The 26,458-nt window shown below is 43.5% G+C and overlaps 1 protein-coding gene across 3 annotated transcripts in view; it reads left to right on the top strand.

Moving 5' to 3' along the window:
- The window catches only part of LOC143282174 (rho guanine nucleotide exchange factor 28-like), a 200,884-nt gene that overhangs the window by 132,146 nt on the left and 42,280 nt on the right, over positions 1-26,458 (top strand). For 2 of the 3 annotated variants that reach the window (XM_076587739.1, XM_076587738.1), the window contains 6 exons: positions 6,751-6,874; positions 8,831-8,904; positions 11,356-11,413; positions 17,373-17,443; positions 19,463-19,515; positions 21,895-21,969. In XM_076587739.1, the coding sequence (XP_076443854.1) occupies positions 6,751-6,874; positions 8,831-8,904; positions 11,356-11,413; positions 17,373-17,443; positions 19,463-19,515; positions 21,895-21,969 (455 nt within the window). The remainder of the gene's footprint in view (positions 1-6,750; positions 6,875-8,830; positions 8,905-11,355; positions 11,414-17,372; positions 17,444-19,462; positions 19,516-21,894; positions 21,970-26,458) is intronic. The other variant, XM_076587740.1, reaches the window with a different exon arrangement.

The raw sequence follows: 26,458 nt of genomic DNA, 5'->3' as shown, positions 1-26,458 counted from the left end.
AAGAGTGTCAGAGCACTGGAGGAGAATGTGAAGTCCCGGATCGATGATTATTATTCATTGTGAACTGGAGGACCTGTGAAAGCTTGTTTGTGTTGGCATGGGGTGTTTGGCCCTTTACATTGTCTGCAGTGGTGTTCGGTTTGCATACGTCCAGGAGAGAGAGGGGGTCACACAGTTTTTTTTGTTTTGTTTTTTTGTTTGGTTGTGGTGGCATGGAGTGGATTAACATTGTGAAGGTTGATGGTGAGTGGTTTGGATTGCTTTCCCCGGTGTGGAGGTGTGCCTGTGGTTGCAGTAAGTGGTAACTTGAATTAGTTGAAGGATCGCTGGTGATTGTCAGTGTTGAAAAAGATGTATGGAGGAGGGGGGGGGGGGGGGGGGTGGGGGGGGGGGACTGCTTGCCTGTGGCTCAGTGGTACATCAGAATTTGGGAATGTCTCCATGGAAGTGTAGATGTTCTGATCCATCTCCCTGAGTGAGTGGCTGTTTTCTCCCACTCCCCCCTCCCCACCCCTTCTCCCCAGGGTACTTTGAAAGGTGGTCAGTGACATTTGCCTTGCACTGCTTATCCTAAAACACTAGAGCACCCCTCCCCCCACCCCCCCATTACCCCCACCCCCACACCCTTCCACTCCATACCTACAGTCACTCATAGGCTTGTTCATTGTCAGGTCACCCTTAAGACCACTCACCGGAGTAGATCAAATTCATGCACCACTGCTGAGTCCACTTTGGTAGTGTTGTGTCAGTTGTGTTTCTTTTGACTGTCTCAACCTTGATATAATAGCCAGTCAGTTTTAATGGATAGAAAGTATGTGCATGTATTGATTTGTTTCTGTCTCAAAGGGAATTTATTGATGAAGACGAATAGAATGGGGAGAACAGAATTGTTGTTTGTTTCTTCACCATCCTTTGTGCTGTGGGGTTTTTGATGTTGTTGTTTTGTATTGACTGAAATATCAGTCATATTGATATTGACTGCAGGAAGACTTAATTTTTATGATTCTTTTATGTAGTTGGGTGAACACACTGTGATTAAGTTGTGGGGTCTTTCACCGTGTGAACACCATAAGAACAAATGAGGGATGGATGGAGAGAGAGACAGAGAGAGAGAGAGAGAGAGAACAAGAGGTAGCAGTTAATTGTTTTGAACTGGGAGACCACCCAAGATGACAAGTTTGACTGAGGAGTGGCTGCATTTGGTTTTGGCAGGGGGGAAAACATTGCCAGCTGAACGCACTTGGTCCATTGCATGCAGCTGGACATAATGACTTGTTGCATGCTATGCTTCAGAATATGGGCTGGCTTCCAGTATGGGTTGGTTTAGGGGTTTTTGTTTATTTGTTTTGAAGTTAGGTTCACATGTAATGTCTTTGTTTGTCATTGTTTGACGGGTGCAATAGCTGAGTGGTTAAAGCATTGGACTGTCAGTCTGAGGGTCCCGGGTTCGAATCACGGTGACGGCGCCTGGTGGGTAAAGGGTGGAGATTTTAACGATCTCCCAGGTCAACATATGTGCAGACTTGCTAGTGCCTGAACCCCCTTCGTGTGTATATGCAAGCAGAAGATCAAATACGCACGTTAAAGATCCTGTAATCCATGTCAGCGTTCGGTGGGTTATGGAAACAAGAACATACCCAGCATGCACACCCTTGAAAATGGAGTATGGCTGCCTACATGGCAGGGTAAAAACAGTCATACACGTAAAAGCCCACTCGTGTGCATACGAGTGAACGCAGAAGAAGAAGAAGAAGTCATTGTTTGTTTTGTGCATATTGCACTGTTATATAGGCCACTGAGCACTGGTGAGCCAGGAGCAGCACAAGACTGATAGTTACTCTGGGAAGCAGGGAAGATTTGATTAGTGATCTCCCAGCATCTTCAGAATTCTGTGGTTTGTTTGGGGGATTTAAAAGTCAGGGTCCGTCTTCCATCACCGGTCTTTGTTTTGTATGTGATGCATGCATTGTTGTATGTGTCACTGAGCTTTGATCAGCTTGGAGCTCAAGACCAGTGATATGTTATACTATTGACTGGTAAATACAACATGAAATAAGACTAGTTTAACACGAATGTGGCTGTGTTTGACACCACCAAGGCAACTGGTGATGAGAAGAAGGTGATTAGCAGTTGGGTTAAAAAGAAAAAAAAAAAGAAGAATTTTTTTAAAACCTACAAAAAAAAACTTCCTCAGGGGTGTGTTTCTGTCATGGCTGCAAAGTGTTATGAATTGGCCAGTGTCAGGATAATTTGCTGTGCACTTTTTTTCCTCGTTGCATGCAGTTTTCCTTTGGGTGGTGTTGCCTGACGTTTAAATGGTCACAAAGGATTTAGTAAGGGAGGGTGGGGTGGGGTGGGGTGGACAACTGATGTTGAAATTATGTTGCTTGTTTTGGTTTCGTTGTCCTCCCTGTGAATGGTCACATCAAGCAGAGGAGGAAGGGGAAAATTGAAGAGGGGGTTGGGGTGGGATGTGGTGTGTGGAGGACGTACATAAATGTTTTACTCTTTTTCAAACAAAAGACAAGACAGAAGCTGATTGTGTGTGGAGTCAGTGGCAGTAATTCTCATACTCGTAGCTGTCAGCACCATCTTGAGTGTCTTTCCAGCTCTGTGGAGGAAACTGCCAGACTTGTTTCATTTGCTGCCAAACTCATTTTCCTCCCGTGTTCTGATAGAGTGACCATTGTAGTAACTCAGCTGCAGTGCAGTGTCTTCTGCGGTATGTGGCTCTATGGTGACCTAACGTTGATAAACTCACCAGGACTGAGACAGAGCAAGTCTGGTGGAAAGAAGCAGAGCCTCTCTACCCTTGGCCTTAAAGGGGAAAAATCAGAAGAAAAAGCGAGTGGAAAGAAAAAAGACTTGATCAACCAACAAATCACTGACAAAACTGAGGATATGGTGATGATAGGGAGGAGGGATGGGGGTGGTGGTAGACTTTCCACAGAGAGAGAGTCTAAGCATCCATTTAGTTATTTCTTTACTTTTATATTTATTTTTGTCATACTTAACGCCTAACTGTATAGTTGAATGACTGCTGTATACTGAGGTTGTAGTTCTTGTTTGTATGCTGGTAGAGATGCAATCTCCATGGGTAGAATACACAATGATAGAATACAAAACACTAAAGTACAATACTCTTCAGTACAGTGCAACCATGAGGTAGCCTGCTGCCAGAAAGAAAAGGTGTGTTGCGGGTCTTCTGTATGAGGTAGAAAACTGGCACAGCAGACGGGAATGGCGTTTGTACTGCCACTGCTGCCACCTGTTAATATCGAGCTGTACAACCCATATTTATGACATCTCTACCTCTGATGCACCCTTATGCCCTTTCCCTCCTTCCCATTTCATCAAACGATGACCTCAGCTTCACACAGCATTTCCTTGAGGGTTCCAAAACACAAGGTATTTTGGCCAGAGATGAGTTGGTATATATAGGTACTGCAGGTGAGGCTGATGATTATACAGATTAGGCAGCACGTACACAAGACACCTGCACAGATTATGAAAGGTCCCAGCCAGCCACCCATCCCCTACTCCCTCGAACCCCTCCCCACACTCCATTCATGGATGGTTTTATTGCAGCGTTATCCTCATATCAAATCAGAAGCATTTCAGAAATGTTGCCTCCTTTCCTTTCCCACAACTTTCAGCTTATCCACAGGGAATGCAAGGGGGGAGGGCTGGGGAACCGATAGGGTGGTGTCTGGGGAGGTGGGGAGAGAGACACAGACACAGAAAGAGAGAGAGAGAGAGAGAGAATGTTCCTTGCCTCCCTCCCTCATTCAAAAGTTCAAATAAACACACGCTTCGCATCGTGATGATACCTGGAGGCGATATATATCCCCTGTCATCTCATGCTTTTCCCTGGCCTTCATGCACTTCCTTTTTGCAGCACTGGATGTTGGCCAGGGATCAGATCTGTTGCTCACTGTATCAGCCAGAGGGATGGATGGCGAGGGGGGATCAGTAAGTCACTGCTGGCCGTGCTGGATTGACGTTTGCTGCTTCTGCGTGGTGGGAGTTTGGATTTGAGAGTAGTGGATTCAGGGGATTCACAGTTGTTGCAGTTCTGTGGTAGAGTTTGGGTTTGAAAGTAACGGAATTCAAGGGATTCACAGTTGTTGCAGCTGTGTGGTAGAGTTTGGGTTTGAAAGTAATAGATTCAAGGGATTCACATTTTGTGTAGCTGTGTGCTAGAGCTAGGATTTTAAAGAAACGGATTTGAGGGATTCACAATTGCGGCATCTGAATGGTAAAATGTTTTTGAATCATCTGATAGTGCATTTCTTTGTTTACTTTGTACTGTCAAGAGTTCATATGTCCAGAGTGTATAACTGATGGATTTTGCATTACAGTTAGTGTAAGAGTTTGTCAACCTTCCTGTGTCTGTATGGCTGATAAAAGAATTTCCCAAACTGTAGGTTGGTATGAGTGCTTGTATATTATTTGTATGGTGGATTCGGTGTGGCCGAGACCCAACTTTGCCGTCACTGGTTGTATCATCAGTAGCAGAAATTGTAGGATTGATTCATCATAGCCTAAACCAATCGGTATATTGAGATGATTTTGTATTCCTGTAAATGATTATGTTACTTCGAATGTATACACAAGGACTAAAGTAAATATTTCGGGGCTTATACTTAAAAAAAAAAAAAAAATTGTCTTCAGAAGTTCAGCCTTACACCTTTTTCTCTAAGTCTTTGTGTGTGTGCCCCTCCGTCTGCCTCACTTTCTCCTTCTCTCTTTCCTTTTGTCACTCTTTCCCTATATTTCTTATATTTTTCATGGTTGTGACTGTTGTTTCTCAGCCCTTCAATCCCCCCCCTCCCCCACCACCCACCCCAACCCCCCCCACCCCAAACTGATGGAAATCCTGAAGCAGCGCTCGGTGAAAGTTGTCCGCCAGTGTGTAGGAGTGATTGTCAGCATGCGTGTTTCCTCACTTTCTCTGGTGGTTCATTGACAGCCGAGAACTGGATGCGTAGGTGAAAATGTAAACATGTGTTCCTGCCAGTGTGTGCATACAGTTGCTAATCATCCTGGAGATAACCCGCACTGTGCTTCCACCCCCACACTGCTGCGTCAGTCATGTGTTTGCCAGCAGTGATGATAGAACGTTTAGTAGGTTAAGCCCTCCCACCCCCGGTGCTGAATTCTGTTGCAATGAGCAATCGCTGTGTAAATGGTTTGGGATTTTGTCCGTTTGTTGTTGTTTTTGTTATTGATGTGTTTGCCAGCAGTGATAGTACAACGTTAAGTCTGTGGCTTTAGCCAGGTGCTGAATTACGTTGCCATGAGCAATCGCTGTGTAAATGGGCTGGGATTTTGTTTGTTTTTTGTTGTTTTTGTTACTGATTTGTTTGCCAGCAGTGATGGTACAACGTTAAGTCTGTGGTTTTAGCCTGGTGCTGAATTAGGTTGCCATAATTGATTGATTGATTGATTGATTGATATGCCACTGGGCACTCATCATTTCCTGTGTCATTCAATCAGATTACAGGCACGCACACATACACACTCTGATGGACATGTAACATTTTATGTGGATGACCATGAGCAGTCACTGTGTAGATGGGGTTGGGACTTTGTTTGCTGGTTTGTTGTTGTTTTTGTAGGTTTGTTGTTCGGTGGTTCTGTTCCCACCAAAGGAAATAGTTTATGACATGCCTCATTGTTTGTGTGCGTATATATACCACATGGCTTTCTTCTGCTCCTGTATAATCTAAGATAGAGGGCTGGAAGTGGCTTGTTTTTAGTATATTAGGTTGGTTTTTGACTCACTTGTGTAAGCAAAGTGAGTCTATGTTTTAACCCGGTGTTCGGTTGTCTGTGTGTGTGTGTGTGTCTGTGTGTCCGTGGTAAACTTTAACATTGACATTTTCTCTGCAAATACTTTGTCAGTTGACACCAAATTTGGCATAAAAATAGGAAAAATTCAGTTCTTTCCAGTCATCTTGTTTAAAACAATATTGCACCTTTGGGATGGGCACAAAAAAATTAAAAAAAGAAGCCCAATTATATGCAAACTGCATTTACTGATTTATATTTATTGTATTCTCTAAACTTGGCACTTTGATCTGATATTCTGACCCAACAACAAGAGCAGTCATTATTATCATTTTTTGTTCAAACAGGAACTTCTTTTGCTAAGCATGGAATTTTTATTTATTTTGCAAACGTTTTGGTGCAGATAGTAAAAAAGGGAAATTACTCTGTAATTAATGCTAGGGGACTTAATTTATCACAAGTGAGTCTTGAAGGCCTTGCCTCTCTTGTTCATTGTTGTTTTTATTGTTTTTTGTTTTGGTGATTCACCTGTAGCTTATATGTTTGCAGTTGGAATTACACACTTGCACACATGCATGGGCACACTTGAATATCGGGATCCTTTTCTAAATTTTAGTACTGAAGATCCATTACTATATTTTAGTATTGGAAGATCCTTTACTAGATTTTAGTGTTGGAGGATCCTTTACCAAATTTTCATGTTGGATGATCCTCTCCAAAATTATGGTGCAGAAGGTTTTTCTCTAATTCATAAGTTTGTTATTGGAGGGTTTTCTGAAATTTGATGTTTAAGGTTTGGAACTTGTGTATGTGATATGAAGGATAATACATTAAAAAAAATGGGGGGGGGGAGGGAGGGGTTATGAAAATAAAGTGTATAATTCTATGTGTATAATTTAGGTATTGACATGATTGATTTACCAGTTGTATGATGTGTTGTTGTTGTTGTTGTTTCAGCACAAGGACAAGGAGAGCAAGGTGAAGCACTCTCATCACTTTGTGGCGGTGTCCTTCAGCAATGCCACAGCCTGTAATGTGTGCCACAAACCTATGGCCAACAAACCTGCCCTGCGTTGTGAAAGTGAGTCAGTCATTCAGGGGGTGGTACAGAAAGATGACCTCCACTGGATGTATGCAGATTTTTGTTTTTGTTTTTGTTTTGTTTTTAACTTTGGGGGCTGCGGGTGGGGGGGGGGGGGAGGAGGAGAAGGAGGAATTGTCTTGTGTGTAGTAGGAGGAATCTTGAATATGTGGTGATGTTTGTGCTGTGTTTGATGATGAACTTGCTATTTTTGACGTTGTTTTGTTTTGAAAGCGAAAGAAGTGTGGTTTGTTTTTCTCAGTCCTAACCGCTTCCCTTTGTTCAGTGCTGACTCTTGCTGGGGGACACAAAACTGGAGGCATTAAAGTTATGCCATGTAAAATGCTTTGTTATCTGAAGACCTGCGTAACTTTCCAGTCGTAAAAGTGCTTTTATTTGTTTTCTCATCTTGTTGGACCACTTTTGTCACTGTTTCTGTGGCATTATTGTCTCCTTTTGTGACGCCTTGTCTCAGGCTTAGGAGTGATGGTTATTGCCCTTGCTTTGAATATTTTACACTTCCAGGCATCTTTGAGTTTGCGTGTGTTGAGACAGTATGTAAATTGGTTTACAGCAGACCTGTGTGTATCTTCTCGTCTAGCATATTTGAGAAGAGAGCGCTAAAAAGAAATGGTTGGTTGTGCATGCACTCATTTTTTTCTCTCTCCCCTGCCTTTATTGCTGGTATAGATGTCATGTAAAAGCTGCTTGAACAGGGTGAAGATTCCTTTATATTGGAGTTTTATAGTTTGGTTCTTTTGAAGTTTATGCTGATTGTGTTATGAAGTGATGGAAAACATTTAGCTGCGGTGGTTGGGGAAAGAGTGCCTTTGTCCTGTGTCTGTTGTTCAGTCAGCAGGTGGACAGTTTGTTACTGACTCTTTTCTTTTCATCAGATATGGGCAGTCTGATCAGTATTAAAACAAATCCCCCACCCCCACCAAAAAAAAAGATTCCATTCAAGCAGTCTCAAAACTGATTAATTATCAAGGCATTCTATTCCATATCTATAGATCCACATCTATTTCTACCGTGTGTTTGAGTGTGTGTTTGTGTCTGCATGTGACTGCGCACAAGTGTGTGTGCGTGTGTGTGCGTGCGTGTGTTCTTGAGTACTTTGTTGTTAACATGTTATTGAAAGGTGCATTGAGAGGTTTGAAAGAGCTGTATAAATTTACTTCCATTATTATTATCATTAGTAGTAGTGGTATTAGTATTATTATTAGTATTATTGTTGTTGTTGCTGTTATAATGTCAGTAGTCCGTATCATGTCAACATTATTATCAGTACCAATTGTCAGCAAAGCGAACACTCATGTCAGCAGTCTTGATTTATATCGATCAACAACTTAATCAGTATCATGTCAACAGTTATAGTAGGCACATACATGTCAGCACTGAAATCAATATCACGTCACCAGTGTGGTCAGTGTGATGTATGGACTTTGTGGTTAGTATTGCCATGTAATGTGGAGTGATGGCCTAGGGGTAACGCGTCTGCATAGGAAGTGAGAGAATTTGAGCCTGCTGGTTCGAATCATGGCTCAGCCGCCGATATTTTCTCCCCCTCCACTAGACCTTGAGTAGTGGTCTGGACGCTAGTCATTCAGATGAGACAATAAACCGAGGTCCCGTGTGCAGCATGCACTTAGCGCACGTAAAAGAACCCACGGCAACAAAGGGGTTGTTCCTGGCAAAATTCTGTAGGAAAATCCACTTCGATAGGAAAAACAAATAAAAGTGTACGCAGGAAAAAATACACAAAAAAAAAGGGTGGCGCTGTAGTATAGCGACGCGCTCTCCCTGGGGAGAGCAGCCCGAATTTCACACAGAGAAATCTGTTGTGATAAAAAGAAATACAAAATACAAATACAAAAAATATTGTGTCAGCCATATGGTGGTGATGATGATGATGATGATGATGATGATGAACGGTGGTGGTGGGTGTGTCCCCAGACTGCCTGATCAATGTCCACGAACACAGTTGCAAGGACCAGGTGGCCCTCTGTGACAAGTACGCCAACATGAAGGTAGGCATCCACACTCTGCACTCCCTGACGCACTGCATCTTTACCTTTACCTGTGGGAGATGGGGGTGGATGGACGTAGGAGGGTGGAGTAGGAAGTCTGTTTTTTTTTCTTTCTGCTTGTTCAGTTTTGTTTGTTTTTTGTCCCACCCTCTTTTTCAAGGTTGTCGTCGTCTTTTTCTAGTTCCTTCTTTCTTCTTTCTTCTTCTTCTACTGAAGATTATTTCCTCCTCCTTCTCCTCCTCCTTCATTGTTTTCTTCTTCATCTCATCCTCCAAGGTTTTCTTGTTTTTAACATTTTCTTTCTGCTCCTCCTACTGCAGGAGAGTCGAGGAGGGAGGGTTGAGGGTTTAGGAGGGGGAGTTTAGGGTTATGGAGGTGGGGTTGGGGGTTTAGGAGGGAGAGTTTAGGGTTATGGAGGTGGGTTTGAGGGTTTAGGAGGGAGAGTTCATGGTTATGGAGGTGGGGTTGGGGGTTTAGGAGGGAGAGTTTAGGGTTATGGAGGTGGGTTTGAGGGTTTAGGAGGGAGAGTTCATGGTTATGGAGGTGGGGTTGGGGTTTAGGAAGGAGGGTTTAGGGTTATGGAGGTGGGTTTGGGGGTTTAGGAAGGAGGGTTTAGGGTTATGGAGGTGGGGTTGAGGGTTAAAGAGGGAGAGTTTAGGGTTATGGAGGTGGGGTTGAGGGTTAAGGAGGGAGAGTTTAGGGTTATGGAGGTGGGGTTGGGGGTTTAGGAGGGAGAGTTTAGGGTTATGGAGGTGGGGTTGGGGGTTTAGGAGGGAGAGTTTAGGGTTATGGAGGTGGGGTAGGGGGTTAAGGAGGGAGAGTTTGGGGTTATGGAGGTGGGGTTGGGGGTTAAGGAGGGAGAGTTTGGGGTTATGGAGGTGGGGTTGGGGGTTTAGGAGGGAGAGTTTAGTGTTTAAGGAGGTGGGGTTGGGGGTTTAGGAGGGAGGGTTTAGGGTTATGGAGGTGGGGTTGGGGGTTTAGGAGGGAGGGTTTAGGGTTATGGAGGTGGGGTTGGGGGGTTTAGGAGGGAGAGTTTAGGGTTATGGAGGTGGGGTTTAGGAGGGAGAGTTTAGGGTTATGGAGGTGGGGTTGGGGGTTTAGGAGGGAGAGTTTAGGGTTATGGAGGTGGGGTTGGGGGTTTAGGAGGGAGAGTTTGGGGTTATGGAGGTGGGGTTGGGGGCTTAGGAGGGAGAGTTTAGGGTTATGGAGGTGGGGTAGGGGGTTTAGGAGGGAGAGTTTAGGGTTATGGAGGTGGGGTAGGGGGTTTAGGAGGGAGAGTTTAGGGTTATGGAGGTGGGGTTGGGGGTTTAGGAGGGAGAGTTTGGGGTTATAGGAGGTGGGGTAGGGGGTTTAGGAGGGAGAGTTTAGGGTTATGGAGGTGGGGTAGGGGGTTTAGGAGGGAGAGTTTAGGGTTATGGAGGTGGGGTTGTAGGTTTAGGAGGGAGAGTTTAGGGTTATGGAGGTGTGGTTGGGGGTTTAGGAGGGAGAGTTTGGGGTTATGGAGGTGGGGTTGGGGGTTTAGGAGGGAGAGTTTGGGGTTATGGAGGTGGGGTTGGGGGTTTAGGAGGGAGAGTTTAGGGTTATGGAGGTGGGGTAGGGGGTTTAGGAGGGAGAGTTTAGGGTTATGGAGGTGGGGTTGGGGGGTTTAGGAGGGAGAGTTTAGGGTTATGGAGGTGGGGTTGAGGGTTTAGGAGGGAGAGTTTAGGGTTATGGAGGTGGGGTAGGGGGTTTAGGAGGGAGAGTTTAGGGTTATGGAGGTGGGGTAGGGGGTTTAGGAGGGAGAGTTTAGGGTTATGGAGGTGGGGTAGGGGGTTTAGGAGGGAGAGTTTAGGGTTATGGAGGTGGGGTTGGGGGTTTAGGAGGGAGAGTTTAGGGTTATGGAGGTGGGGTTGGGGGTTAAGGAGGGAGAGTTTGGGGTTATGGAGGTGGGGTTGGGGGTTTAGGAGGGAGAGTTTGGGGTTATGGAGGTGGGGGGATGGGGGTTTAGGAGGGAGAGTTTAGGGTTATGGAGGTGGGGTTGTAGGTTTAGGAGGGAGAGTTTAGGGTTATGGAGGTGGGGTTGGGGGTTTAGGAGGGAGAGTTTGGGGTTATGGAGGTGGGGTAGGGGGTTTAGGAGGGAGAGTTTAGGGTTATGGAGGTGGGGTTGGGGGGTTAAGGAGGGAGAGTTTAGGGTTTAAGGAGGTGAGATTAGGGGTTAAGGAGGGAAACTTTAGGTTATGGAGGTGGGGTAGGGGGTTAAGGAGGGAGAGTTTAAGGTTAAGGAGGTAGGGTTGAGGAATAGGGAGGGAGCGTTTAGGGTTAAGGTGGGAGTGTTGAGGGAGAGGGAGGGAGTGTTGAGGGAGAAGAATGGAGCATCAAGGGTTAAGGAGGCCGGGTTTAGAGATAAATAGGGAATGGTTTTGGGTTTTCCAAAGATTGATTTCTGAACGCAGTGCTGTGTGGTTTGGACAGGTGTTGCAGAGGGAGTGGTCAGCCTCGGCCATCATGGGGCAGGACAAACAGACTGCTGGTGAGGATCCTTGCTGTGCCTGCAGCTGCTGTCTGTCTTGTTTTCCATCTGTCTGTCTGTCTATCCGTCCGTCCGTCTGTCTGTCTCTGTGGGTGTCGGCCAGCATGTGTGTGTGTGCACCAATGTGAATGTGTGAATGTGTCTGAGTGTCTGTCTGCATGCTTCTGTGTATGTACATGCTACATGTGTCTGTGTGCACTAGTGAGTGTGTTTTTTTTTTTAGTTTGTCAAGCTCGTTATGTTCTTTTATATGATGTGTGAACATACCAGTGTGGTTGTACCTTTTTTCTTTTTTAATTTTTTTCTTTTAATTTATCCTGCATCACCGGTTCATTCAGACCAGTCCTGAAAGAAAGTTTATACTGCTAAAGTAAAAGATTTAAAAAAAAAAAAGATTTTACAGACAACTTTGTTAAGTCCCCCTCCCCTATCCCCCCACCAAAAAGAGTAGAACAGGTGACACCTGTATATAACCATCAGCCAGGTGAACGGTAGGTGATTGGGCAGGTGCTCCCAGTTGTCCGGGCAGCCCCTGGTGGGGAGAAACAATTCCAGATTGCTGCCAGTGTTTTGTCACAGTCGTTTGTTTGACACACTTTGGGTGACTTAGTGACGCAGACTTTATCATCCCTTGCAGTTTGTGAAAAAACCTGCAGGTGATCCAGTTTAGCTGGAGCAGTGTTGGAGCTTGACAGGAGAGGGGGGGGGGGTGCAGTGTGGACCTTTCACAGCAGTGTGGGAGAAAAGAAAGAAAGGAAGGAAGGAGAGAGAAAAGCTTGAATTCTCATTAAGTCACTCGCCTGGAATTAATTGATTCTGAAGTGTTCTAAATTGCCTTTCGGTGTTGAGGTACTGAAGCATGCATGAAGGATAGAATGTGTTCATGTTTGATATAACGCATAGAATAGGAATTTTTTCACATGTATCATCTTGTCTGTTTCGACCTCTGATTGATTGCTGTGTCTGTCAGTCTGTTACTTGTGACCAGTGATGAGGTTGGAAGGGATGTGCATGTCCGCAGTCTAAATCACATCACACATGCACAGAGAGCTTTCATGTACATGGTGTATTGTGAGTGAAGTGTGCCTGAACTGGCTCCTTGTTGTATTTTGGCCTATCATTTTCAGCAGCCAAGGGTCGTGTTCTTTCTTTCTGCATTCGTGGACTGCAGTTCCCATCTCCGCTCGCAGAGTGGGCTTCAACGTGAATGATTGTTGCCTCTTTACTGAGGCAGCTGTTCTCTGTTTTCATGGTCCTAGGGTCATGTGGCCCATGTTATGTCCCCACACTCAGAAGTTCTGTGGTCTCTGTCTAGTTTTTCATTTTCCCTTCTGTGTGTCTGTGCATGTCATGTGTGTCTGTGGGACAGCCTGCCTGTGTGCATGTGTGTGTGTATCTCCAGTTTTCAGATAGGCCACAGTAAACGGTCACAGACTTACACTTTCAGTTACACATGAATGTGTACACAAAAGACACCTACGCCTACATGCAGGATTTATAATGCACTGTCACACCTGGTTTCACACACAGTTTCTCTCTCTCTGTCTCCCTGTCCCTTCCCTTCATACACACATATACGCACACACACATGCACTCACACACATATACATACTTTCTCTTACTTATATATCATTATAAAATCACCACCCATCATCTTTTTATTTGAAAACATGAGAAATCCCTGCAGGAGAAAGGGAATGACGAAATAGGCAACAACAACAACAACAAAAACAGCAACAACAACAAAATGATTGCCTGATTTGATAGGCTGTGATGGTTGATAAAGCAGTCAACCTATGAGCACATTACAAATCCATGTGAACACGATACAGATGGCTGTACACTGGATGTGCGTGGTTCGATCCCCGCCCCAAAACCAAGCGCTGACTCAGGCGCAGCAAGATGACTTAACGGTCATTGATTTTGTCAACAGATGTTGAGTTTCAGTTGGCCAGAGCAGGCTTCATTAGGTATTGTGAACAGTAGGGCGGTAGGAGGAGTGGAGAAGCACATTAAGGGATACAGTGTACTGTATGCACACATCTGGGGGAAAATGGGGTTGTGTTATGGCTGTCGGGGATTAGCACTCGGTTCGTGTGATTGATTTCAGTGATGGAGGCAACTGGATCGCTGGACAACACAAGCTGTTTGATTCACAGTTGCTGCAATCTGTACACATTCTAGGAACCTGAAGCTCCTCTTCAGTAGTTGTTTCTGTCAGTCTGTAGATTTTTGGACACATCAGCTTCAGGGTGCATGGTTGTAGAAATGCAGCATATACAATTTGCTTTTATTGTGATGGACTTGAAATAAGAAGTGTGTGAAGTGGGCTCTTGTTTTTAGAGACCTTGTTCTAGAACTGTGGAGTGTGAAATACAGTCTGTTGGGAGAGACTTGGTTTTCTTCAGTGGGTGGAATTGAAAGTCTTTTGTTTCCACTGTATGAGATGGATTTTACAGCTGCACTGTGAAAAACCACAGCTGGATCAGCCATGGAGTGTGACTACGAAGATGTTAGTCTTGATGAAGTGGATATGAATTGGAATTATGAAGGTGGGTTAATGATGTTTATAAACACTAGCACACCTATCACACAAGATACTGCTAAGATATTTTCCGTCTTTACATTTACAACGTACTAGAAAAGAAGTTTCAGAATGGAAAGTGTATATATCTGCAGCCATGACAGCGTGGTGAAGTAGAATCCAGAAGGTGTATGTGTTGATGATTGAAGTAAGTAGTGTCAGCAGTTGTAGAATGCTGATGCCAGCTATACATTGTAAGCATTCAACACAATCTGAACAAGCGACCTGATATTCTGAAGACTGGTGACTGGATGATACAGATTCTGAGTGGGACCCACCACCCACCCCACCCCTCCGTTCATTGAATGTTGGTTGATGACTGAAATCTGTGATGGTAGGATGATGATCAAGGGTGAAAACTGAAAGTCATAGTAGTAGATCTGTTGCAGTGTGTCTTTGAAGTGGCATTAAAAAGAAATGCCTGTGCAGTACAAATAGTTTGCTCCCCCTACCCCGTCCCCCTCCTATTGACAGAGTGATTTGGCTCAATATTGTCAGTATGAAGCGTGTTGGATAACATGCCTGTGGTTTTGAACGTTTGTCGGTATGGCTGAATCAATAGATTCACTGTCACTGAGGATTATGGGGTATTGACAGGCTGTGAATTATGAGTGGGTACTGTGACGTAATGGGCATGCCAGCAAATGGTGCAGACACAGTGTAAACATTTCGAAAAACAGAATAATGCCTTATCAATTTTATTATTAGTATTATTTCTTTCTTTTTTTTTTCTTTTTTTTTTAATTGAAACGTTGGATGACAATGTGACCTTTAGCATTGTCATTGATTTTTTTCCTTCAGTGAAAGTGCTGTAGTGAAGCCTTTGGTGGGAGGAATGTCAGAGGGGACAGTGGTGGCAGTGTACAGTTGTTATTGTAAAAAACCACCACCACATTTCCTGTATGTGTTTGGCTGCAGTACTGTGTGTGTATGTGTGTATTTAGATGTGTGCTTGCTTGTGCAGTTGCATGTGCTGGTAAGCATTTGTTTGACGTAAGAGTGAGTCCTGTTGCTGACTGCAAAAATGAATGGGCAGACTTTCTTTCTTTCTTTCTTTGAAAGTCTTTTGACATATACATTTTTAGATGGTCAGCCTACCCCACCCACTCTAACATACCCACACCCACTCACATCCCTCCTTACTCCAGTCAGTCCTGTGTGTACACTCTCCCCCCCCTCTGTTTATTTGCTTGTGTTTTTCACTCTCTGTATATCCCTCTCTCTCCCCTCCATTTAAAAAGAAAAGAAAAGAAAAAAAAAGAGTGTATTACAATGATGATCAGAATCGCCAGCATATAAATGGTTATTAATCACAAAAGTTTCATGCTGATCAATGTTGTTTTGAAACACCTGAAAGGATGAGGGTGCATACATATGCAGCACGGGTACGGTATTGACCACAGCACAGCGGCGACAGACGGCGAGCTTTACCTGTTAATCAGAGAGTAGCTGTATTGATTTTTTTGGTGTGGGAACAGAATCGGAGGGTGAAGATAGATGTGTCGGCTGCCATAGTGCTGTGTAGAAAGGGGGTCTGTCATGTGTGATTCAGCAGGCAGGGATTAGTTTAGTCGGAGGTGGGGGGGTGACAGGGTGCGACATTGCCGTTAACCATGTCGGAAACGACAGCAGAAAGTGTCGGAGGCAATTTAGGCCATCGGTGATGCACGGGTCTGGGATAACTTGATGGATTGGGTGCGTTATGTGCTGAGCGTTTGTGCAGTTACACATCTGTATGCAGGTTTGCGGAGTCTTGTGTCATGTTGACCTGGTGAAATGTTGAGTGAGTTTGTTAGACGTTTAAAGAATATGTGTGCGTAGTGTGTGTGGGTTTTGTCGTTGGTATGCTTACCTCTCCTGTGGTTCAGGACGACCCACTGTGATCAGTCTCTTCTTGTTTTTCTTGTTCTGTGCCAGCGTCACTCCATCAGTCTGTCTGTTTCACTCACCCACTCTCTTTTCATAGTACACTCCCTCCTCCCCCAGTAGTGCTCTCGCTCTCTGTCTCGCTGTCTCTCTCTCCCTGTCTCTGTCTGTGCCTCTCTTTCTTTCTCTCTCACATACATATTCTGTCATTTCTCTCTCTCTCTCTCTCTCTCTCTCTCTCTCTCTCTCTCTCTCACACACACACACACACACACACACACACACACACACACACACACACTTTCATTCTTATTTTCTATCCACAGAACTGCTCTGGCCTCCCCCTCTCTCTGTATCTCATTTTCTTTTCCCCTCTGTGATTTGCTGAGTCAGTTTGTCTGTCAGACTGTAAATGATTGAACCATTTTCTGTGAATAACTCCATTTATGTCATTGATGACCTTTGTATTTTCAATATAAAAAAAGGTGTCCGTGGAGGGGGTGGGGGGTTAGCTTTTGGGAGGAGGAGGGGGGGGAGGGATAAAAATAGCATTTTGAAATAACAGGGGTTGGAGAGTCTGTTATCCAAATCTTGATGGAACTGTAAGGTTCGACTACTGTTTTCAGTTTGTTGCCCACAGGAGGTGGCATATTTTGACATGAGTACAGGTATCTTTGGAACATATGAACATACGTGCAGGGTATAATGCAATGGCAGTGGCAGTGCTATGTGTGTCCTTATAATGCAGTGACAGTGTCAGTGCTATGTGTGTCCTGATAATGCAGTGACAGTGTCAGTGCTGTGTGTGTCCTGATAATGCAGTGACAGTGGCAGTGCTATGTGTGTCCTGATAATGACAGTGACAGTGGCAGTGCTTATGTGTTTCCTGATAATGACAGTGACAGTGCTTATGTGTGTCCTGATAATGACAGTGACAGTGCTTATGTGTGTCCTGATAATGACAGTGACAGTGGCAGTGCTATGTGTGTCCTGATAATGACAGTGACAGTGGCAGTGCTTATGTGTGTCCTGATAATGACAGTGACAGTGCTTATGTGTGTCCTGATAATGACAGTGACAGTGCTTATGTGTGTCCTGATAATGACAGTGACAGTGGCAGTGCTTATGTGTGTCCTGATAATGACAGTGACAGTGGCAGTGCTATGTGTGTCCTGATAATGCAGTGACAGTGTCAGTGCTATGTGTGTCCTGATAATGCAGTGACAGTGACAGTGTCAACGCATCATGACAAGTCACAGCTTTGTGTTCTCTGGCCACGTAGATAACTGACTGGAATACAGGAGACAGTGGCATGGACAGTGATATTATGTATGTGTTAGCAGATGAGACTACAGCCTTTTGTGTGTGTGTGAGAGAGAGAGAGTTGGATTTTCTGTGTTAGCATTTCTCTGTGTGTTTGTGTATGTGTGCAGTCTTGTATGTATTGACTATTGATGTGTGTGTGTAATGAGAGTGAAGTAAACAGAGGATGTAAAATGTGTGTTGCAGGATCAAGTCTGCGACCATCCAACTCCTTCAAACTGAAGGACAGATCTGCCTCAGCACCAGTCCGAAGGGAGGTAAGAACTGAAAATCACTGGGGTCTCTTTTACTTTGGAGTCTATCATCATCTCCCTCTTTCTCTCCTCATCCCCCTCTCAGCATTTTTTCTTCTTCTTCTTTCATTCTTCTCTTGACTCTGTGTTACTTTGGGCAATGCCTAGTGCCATTGGATGGAGTTGTCCCAGAGGCTTAACGATTGTGCATGTACATCAATGACTATTTCCTCCTTCCGACCTGCCTGCCACCTCAGTTTTGATTGGAAATGGTGATGTGAGCAGTATGTGAGCAGTTAGAAATGCAGTTCAGAATCACATCATGTAATGAAGTGGAAGAAAGTGTTCTCAGCATGAAAGACATGCATCTTTTGGTCTGGCTGGGTGCTTTGCCTTTCATATTGCAGGTAACGCTTTAAAAAGAAAATGAGCCAAAGAGTACCCCATAGAATTGTATTCCAAGTGGTGGTATGAACAGTCCTAGTGTCTACCCAAGCGTGTGAAGACTGGATCCGGCGGACTCTGCGGAAGAAACCTTCATGGTTTAACGGAGAGGAAGGCGGTTGCAGCAGAGCACTGTGGAGTGCTGAAGGATGAGGCACATAGGACATCCTGGTCATCCACTGCATCCGTTTCCATCTCCAGTCGTCTTGACCTCGTCTTGCCACTGGATACAGACGGTCTCGGACAAGAGAGTGAGGTCGACGGTGCACAACTCCTCCTCACTATAAACAAAGTCATCGCGCAAGTCATCAGTCATCCTTCATCCCACACCATCATTTTCCCCAAGCCCTGTGGCGACAGGCGAGCGACTGCCTTTGGCAGACTCCATAAAAACGTTTGGAACAGGAGAGGCATCACCCTGGAGACGAAGCTCAAAGTATACAAGGCCATAGTTCTCACCACACTGCTCTATGGATGTGAATCATGGACGGTCTACAAACGCCACGCCAAAAAGCTGAACCACTTCCACACCACCAGCCTCAGAAAACTTCTCAGCATAAAGTGGCAAGAGAAGAACCCTGACACAGAGGTGCTCACTCGTGCAAACTTGCCCAGCCTCTACACCATCTTGATGCAGGCCCAGCTGTGTTGGGCAGGCCATGTAGTTTGCATGCCAGATCACCGGCTCCCCAAGAAACTCCTGTACTGCGAACTCCAACATGGCAAGTGCTCCCATGGAGGCCAAAAGAAGCGCTTCAAAGACACTTTGAAAGCTCCTCTGAAGGCCTTCAACATCAGCCCTGACACATGGGAGCTGAATGCAATGGACAGACCAAAGTGGCGTTCAGCTGTCCACAAAGGCGCCAAATCCTGTGAGGCCAACAGAATCGCTGCAGCAGAGCAACGCAGTCAGGGCAGGAAAAGCAGTAACAGCAAGTCCCCGACAGCCGCCACCACCCCCTGTCCACACTGCGTCAGAACCTTCTGGCCGTGGATTGGCCTGACCAGTCATCTGTGCACCGACAGAGCCCAACCCACCCACCCCCAGGATGACTAGATGGTCTTCGTCGATCCCGACAGACGAACCACACACATGAACAGTCCTAGTACAGATGATTGATGGGCAGAGTGTGTCTCTTACACTTGATAAGAATGACATTTGGAATGAGAGCCGTTCGTTTGGAAATAATATTATTGTCTACAAAGTTTTTGATCAACAGTGATTCAGATGCCCTGATGCAATGCGCTATTTGCCAATAAATCATTTTCTTTGCTCTTTTTTTAAACTGAAATTTTGCATTCAGATTTGGTCATTGCCACTTTTTCCTGGTAGATTTAGGCTGGGTCAAATCGTAGCCTGAAGAAACTTTGTCTGCTGTGTTATTTACAGATTTTGACAGTGAAAAATAAAAGGTATTCTTTTTAGTAATAAATTTGTGGACCATGGTAAAGGGTTGTGTGTGTGTGTGTGTGTGTCAAATAATTGTTTTCCTCCTGAAGTAGAACAGATCATGAACAGTCTCCATTGGTTTTGGTGACGAAGTTGTGTGCATTGTGTGAACCGATGTTAATGATGATCTCTGCTTTCTTTGTCCACAGAACTCGGGGTCCATGGCATTTGTTCCACACCGGCACAGTGTACCCAGCAGTGGGTAAGTCTTTTTTTTTTTTTTTTTTTTTTTTTAACATGCTCATTCTTGACTGGACTTCTTCCTTCCTGATCCAGTGTGACGTTTGTATAAGTGGGTGTTAGTGTGTGTGGGTGTGTGTGTATGCTTCCACTGTTCCAGAGCATTAGATTTTTTTGTCCAGTTTTGTCTGTGTCCTTTTTCAAACAGTTTTTTTTTCCATTTGTACATCCCTTCCCCGCTCTCCCATGTTCCAGTTGATGGTACCTCATGTTTGAGTGTTTCGGCTTGCTTGGTTGTCAGAACTGTGAGTGAGCTTGCTTCACTTTCAGTTTGCCAGTCAATCCTGAAAAACCCAGTTGGGAAGGAAATTGTTAGAAGATAATGGTGTGGTGAAATATGCATTTCTCTGCGACGCAAGTCACTGTTTTGCTTATTTTGAAAAAAAAAAAAAAAGAAGAAAAAGAAATGAATGCAGACATTGGGTATGCAGACACCTGGAAATTTGGCAAATAAAATTAAAAAAAAAAAACCCACAACTCGGTCAAGAAAAAGTTCATCAGTAAAAGAAGGGAAAAGGTTGCTCTCCTTTATTTTTTTATTTTTTAGTGCCTTTTCAGTCTTCAGTCTTCTAGTGGTCCCTCATTATCAGTTCTCACCATTTATTTGACTTTATTGTTGTAATTCTGTGTTGGTTCAAGAGGATGTTCTAGAAGAGAGTGGTTTTCAGTGTGGCTGTTTCTGTGTTGTGTGTACAAATGTGCTCAGCCGTGGACCTTGAGTTTGATTTGTTGTCCCTTCTGGTGAAGCACAGCTGGTAGTGTGTTAGGATTGCACTGGTAGTTGTTTCTTTGTATCAAGAAAAGCAGCAGCAGCAACACAGACTGTAATATTATTTTTACATGCTTTTTAATCGTTTATAATATTCAAGACCTGCATTGCGTGTATAAAACTGACATCATGATTGAAACGAATTTCATAAAAGGATAGGTGCAGGTGTATATATATACTAACAGAGCTGATACTAATGCCACTTAAAGGTACGTGATTTGTGTTTCATTTACAGTTGTACTGATCTTGCCTGTTGTGTATTGCAGCTCTAATCAGTTACATCATTTGTTAACTGAACCAAATTGTTGGTTTAACCCACTGTTATTCTCATTCAGCTGAATTTTGTATACTTACACATAAATGTTTCAAAGATTAGGGCACAAAATTTGTGACTGCTTTTCATTCCTTTCATAATTTATTTATAAACCAGCGTAGTTTTCTCACACAGACACATTGCGCAAACTGTGTACTAGATGTAATGAAGCTACACAATCATCATCATCATCATCATTACAAAAACAAAAGTAAAGATTAAACAAAGGAAAAGAAATAAGAGATGTCAGAAATGAAGTATACTTGTAAATATTTAACAACGTATGCTGTTGTTTTTAGGGTGGGTGCCCTGCATTTTGAAAGAGCAGCAATAACAAATTTGGATGAAACGTGCAGAAAATGTCTTTGACAGGTGATAAAAGAACAGAAACAGGAGAATGAAAGACAGGGCTGCTGTGTAGCCAAACCAGATGGAGAAACCAGCTTCAGTGATTGTTGCTGAAGTGGAGACAGTTGTAGTATTGTCTTAGTTATCATTTGAACTACAAACAACATGATTATATTTACAGAGAAACTGTGTGTTCTCTGTGGTACTGTGGCCACATTTATGCTTTAGTGAAGAAGCATTGAAGAAGTCCAGTGTGTTTTTTCAGAGACGTAAATTTCAAATTCTCCTCTTTTTAATCTATGTAAGATTGATAATGCAATATTTCAGTGCAGCATAGAAAGCATCTTGAGCCTTGTGCATGGGCGGAAGTGCTGTACATGTGATGTTTTCCTCAGTGAATGAAACAGCAGCCTCCTTAGTGCTTTGAATATCCATAAATAATGCAGTATCCTTTCTGTAGCTTGGAATTATAGTGAACATTACGCATGGGAGGAAGTGCCTTTCATCTAATTTATCCTACATGGAATGCAACCGCATCTTCCTCAGAGCTGTAAATATCCAGTAATAATGCAGTGCATGGGCAGAACTGCCTTTACTTTCACCCAATAAAAAAGAATGAAACAATGTCATCTTTAGTGCTGTAAATATTGTTCAGGCTACAAGCATGGGTTCTGAGTTTACTTGAAGGGGTCAAGGGCAGTTGGCATGAAGTGTGTGCATGAAGCTTGTGTGTGTAGTGTGTGGTGTGTATGTCAGTTTGATATGGAGCGTGTAGGGGTTGTGTGAAGTGTGTGTGTGTGTGTGTGTGCATCGGTCATGTGTGTGTGTGTGTGTGTGTGTGTGAGTGTGCCAATGACGTGTAGTGTGTGAGAGTTGACGGTGGCTGTGTGTTTCTGTCGGGCGACGCACAGCTATGTGGGTTCCCCGCCCCCCGGCACCACGTACCTGCAGTGGTTTCAGGCCACCAGCCGATTTAGTGTGGTGGAGTAAGTGGCCTCCCTTTGCTCTTCTCATTTCTCTTGGTACTGTTTTTTTTGTTTTTTTGTTTGTTTTTTTATTTGTTTTCTTTTTTTCTTTTGTGGAAATAATAATCACATGCCTTTGCACATACTGGTTGTTGTTGTGATTTGGGTTTTTTCTCTGGTTTCAGTAGGGTTTGTTGTGCGGGCGGTTTGGGGTTTGGTGTGACTGTTTGTTTGCTCAGCAGTTGAGGAAGTTTGAGGGAAGGGATGAGGAAGGTGTGTGTGTGTGTAGGTCTGTCTGTATTACAGCATATAGAAGAATGAAGGTTTGTATATGTTTGTGAAGGGACGAATAGTGTGGGCTTGTGCATTCTTGAGAAAGAAGTGTTGGTGTGATTGTAAAAATGTTTGAGTGAGTACCTGGTAGTGTTGTACATGGGAAAAAATGGGGGGGGGGGAACAAACAACTGTTGTCAGGTATTATATGTATCTGTTTTTGTGTGCTCTTCTACAAAGTGTACCTTCCTAGATCCCTGTCTAGAAATCTTTTGCTTTCTGTAGTTTGCAGTCATGTAATCTTTGGTGTTTTCTTGAAAAAAAACAAAAACAAAACAAAAACTCTGGGGTGCTCTGTTCACTTCTTTTTCTGTTTTCTTCCCATTTATTCACTGCAGTTAGTGGAGGCGGAAAAATTCCTTGTGTTCCATGTTTCTAAGTTAACAGCGCCAAAGGATGTGGTATGGCAGCTTTCCTGGCAGCTGTCATAAGCCATTCCATGATTTCTTTAAGCATCTGTGTGTATTTTGTGCCCAGGGCTGGAGGGTCTTTCATAGTGGTGCTGAAGTTTCACACATCTCTTGTCTGCTGTTCAGAGTGGTTGTTCAGACAAGGGCAGAAGCATCGTAGATCTTCATGTGGACGTGACTCTTGAAGAAAGAGTTGTGTCATCCATGCTGCTAGAAATCTCTGGGTAATTTATGTAATGTAAGTGTAAGCCATACAGTTGTCTACATGGGTTAAAGATAAGAACTGTGTTGTATGAGAGATCTTATTAATGCCGATTTTACTAAATTTTGAGAATTGCCTGAATTTCTTACGAGGAAATCTCATGTGGCAACAGTTTTTATGTTACTGGTGATTTTGTCAAGGCTTTATACCTGATTCACATACTCTGCGAGGGTCTGCACAAAAAAAAAGAAAACGAAGAAAGAAAAAGAATGAACAAGAATAAAATAAAAAATGAAGTTGCAGCTGAAAAATGTTAGCATCATGGGTGTGATGGGGGAAGAAAAAAGTAACATTTCCAGTGTGCAAACAGTGAAGACAAAGTTACCAGCTGATTGTGATATGATCTGTGTATGCCTGTAAACTAGGTTTAATCTTGCAATACCATACAATATGCAGTATCACCATGATGAGCTCACATAAAGTGAGCAATCTCGTCATGTAGAGAAATGGTGTGCAAAAGTTGCGATACCAAGTGTGAAGCCTGTTAGTCTGTTGGTCTGTAGCAGGGGGTGGGGGAGGGGGGGGTGGGGATCTGTTTTCCAGAAGGACATGTGAAGGGTCGGGTGGGGGGTGTAGATATGTGTGTGATAGCTGTAAGAGCAATAGTTTGCAGGTTTAGATAATTGCAAAAAGTGCACATCACACAGATACTGACATGCTCACAGGTGCAAAATGTGTACGAAAATGTACACATTACACTCAGGCTAACATATGCATGTGCGTGCTTGTAGGTACACATATGCATGTGTTCTGATTTTTATGTTCATGCATATGCACTGCTTCATTAATGCTTTCCATGATATAAGTATATGAGCAACACTGAGTAAAAAAAGAAAAAAGATTACTTAGAAAAAAAATATTTTTTTGTGTTTTGTAAATAAGTGTTGTTTCTCTACATTCTTTGTATGTGTTCTATCACCCATTAACTGGAGGGGAACAAAGGAGTCTTTGACTCATGTCAGAGGTCAAAGGTCAGGTGCGAAAGAGAGAAGGTCTTGCATACAGTGTTCATCAAACAGGGTTCAGTGTTTGATCGTTGTTTGATGAAAAAATCCCTGCAGAATGTTGAGGCTGGTGGTCAGATCTAGGTCAGAACTCAACAATTAGGAAAAAGAAGGAGCATGAACTTCAGCATATATATCCATCAAACTCAGAACAGTGGATGGCCACATCCCAAATTTAGATGCTTTTATATGTCAAGATCAGATGCCTCTCATTATTTCATTAGTCATCTGATGTTGACACTATACAAAGATCTGACAAGGAGCTAGTGATTGAATGGACTGTAAAGATAATTTGGTATGATTTGTGGAAACAAGGGGATGTGAATTAAGTTCGCTCACTCAAGGCATCACTGCATTCCGACAAATCCACATACGCTATGCAACATCTGCAAAGCAGATGCCTGACTAGCAGCGTAACCCAACACGCTTAATCAGGCCTTGTGGGGGGGGGGGGGGGAAGGGGGCGGGGAAGGGGGGGGGGGGTGTACATAAACAAGTAAATGGATACATCATTGAATTAATGAATAAATAAATCAATGGATACCATGTAAAACTAAGGAGATAGATAATGAAATGAAATAAAATGCAGGTAAAGAACAGAACAGAACAGAGCTGTTATGCCAGACACGGCGGCAGGCAGAGAGTTGGAAGGCACGCTGTTACAGTGTTAGAATGCACACAGCCCAGTGCGTTTGGAGCCGGGGAGGGCTGGCCAGACGGGGGGGACAGAAATGGAGGAGGCTGGAGTCAACTAGCTGTTTGATGGTTGAAGTGTTTGCGCTTGTCTTTACAGTTTGGTCGGAAACAGTTTGTCGTGCAGCTGTGAAACTTGAAGGTGCACTGAATGCGTGAGGTCTGTGTTGTGGGAACGTGAGGTGATTGTCTTTGCAGAGGTCAGGTAGCCAGGCCATACCTCATTTGGGAGGGAGGGATGGGGGTGAGGGGGAAAGAGGAGAGAATGGTGATGTCTTGAGTGTCCTGATCCCTTTTTTTTCTTTTTTTTTTTTTTTTTTTTTTTTTTTTTTTTTTTTGTGAAGACTACGCTTTGGCTTTCATAGTATTTTGACCAGTAGGCCATTCTGCAAAATGTTGTTTTTTTTAATGTTTTTTTTTTTTTTTACTGAAATGGGTTATGGTCTTTTCAGAAAGGAGGCCCCTTTCTTTGATCATGTTGTTATCATCCATGAACAAAATATATGTCATTTGCACCAAGAGGTTTGTGGGTTTGTGCATGCAGGGGTTGTCTGATTGTGTGTACTGTGCTTAATGTATCTCTCTGTATACAGGCTATTAACTGCATGATTGTAGTTTGCTTTCATGGCATACAGGGTTTTTTGGGGTTGGTTTGTTTTCTTTACATACAGGTATTTGGTGATGGAGAACGAAGTAGTGGCTGGTCACTGAAGCATTGTGTTTTTCTCTTGCTTGGATGTAGTCTTTTTGTACACACATGTGTATCACTGTGTTTGAAAAAAAAAAGTGGGAGCACATCCAGGATTTTTTTTAATTTTATTTATTTATTTTTTTTAAAATAACTGGTGATGGTTTGGAATGGAAGTTTGGTGCTCTCTCATTCTTGGAAAGTGGTCTGTTTCTGTCCTTTTATTTATTATTAATTGTTTTTTTCTTTTTTTTAAAAGTAGGATTCTTTGAAAGAGTTGTGTTATATCTGCTGGTGTTACATGCACAGAACAAGGGAAGAAATCATACCTTGAGACTCTTGGCTCTTTTTTTGCTTTTTTTTTCCCATTCATTTTGCATTGTCATTTGCCATGAATGACAGCATCATGGTATTTTTTAATGAGCTTAAAATGAGATATTGTCTTTTAGAGCCATGGAACTACGGGACTTTTTGCCCATTACACACCTGATTGATACTAATGTTATTATTTTGTTGGTACTAAGTAAACCAAAGACCAGCTCCAGAAGAGGAGAGGAAAGCACAAACTGTTCTGTGTTGTGGTGGAAAGACAATACAGCCGTGTGTTGTGGTGGAAAGACACCAATCAGTTATATTTTGCAGAAGAAGTGTTCATTATACTGAATGAAAACAAAAAAAAAAAAAAATGCATGGAAGAGTTATATATTGTTGATTGTTAATATCTGTGCATACACTTGTGAACAATCACAAGGTACACATGCTTACATGCCAGCATGCATGCACTCACCCACCAATGTGCACACATGCACACATATACTATCTCACCTCTCTCCCTCTTTCTGTCCCTTTCTCCCCCCCCCCCCCCCCCCCACCCCCCCTCTCTGTCTCCCCCCCACCCTCTCTGTCTCCCCCCCCACCCCCTCTGCCTGTCTAAATGCTAGAAAAGTACAGATATCAAGAACAGAATAACCATGGTGCTAATGCTTACTGCATACAAAGTAAAAAAATGACATTAAAAAAACACCATACATTCGTGGAAGGACGATAGGCAGCAATGTATGCTGATGATGCTGTTCTGCAATTTGCGAGTGACGTCATTGCTAGGCTTGTTAGTCTATGC

The sequence above is a fragment of the Babylonia areolata genome, chromosome 5 (assembly GCF_041734735.1).
Source record: "Babylonia areolata isolate BAREFJ2019XMU chromosome 5, ASM4173473v1, whole genome shotgun sequence".
NCBI lineage: Eukaryota > Metazoa > Mollusca > Gastropoda > Neogastropoda > Buccinidae > Babylonia > Babylonia areolata.
The sequence above is the reverse complement of the archived record's forward strand: the minus strand, read 5'-3'. Positions and strand labels throughout refer to the sequence as shown.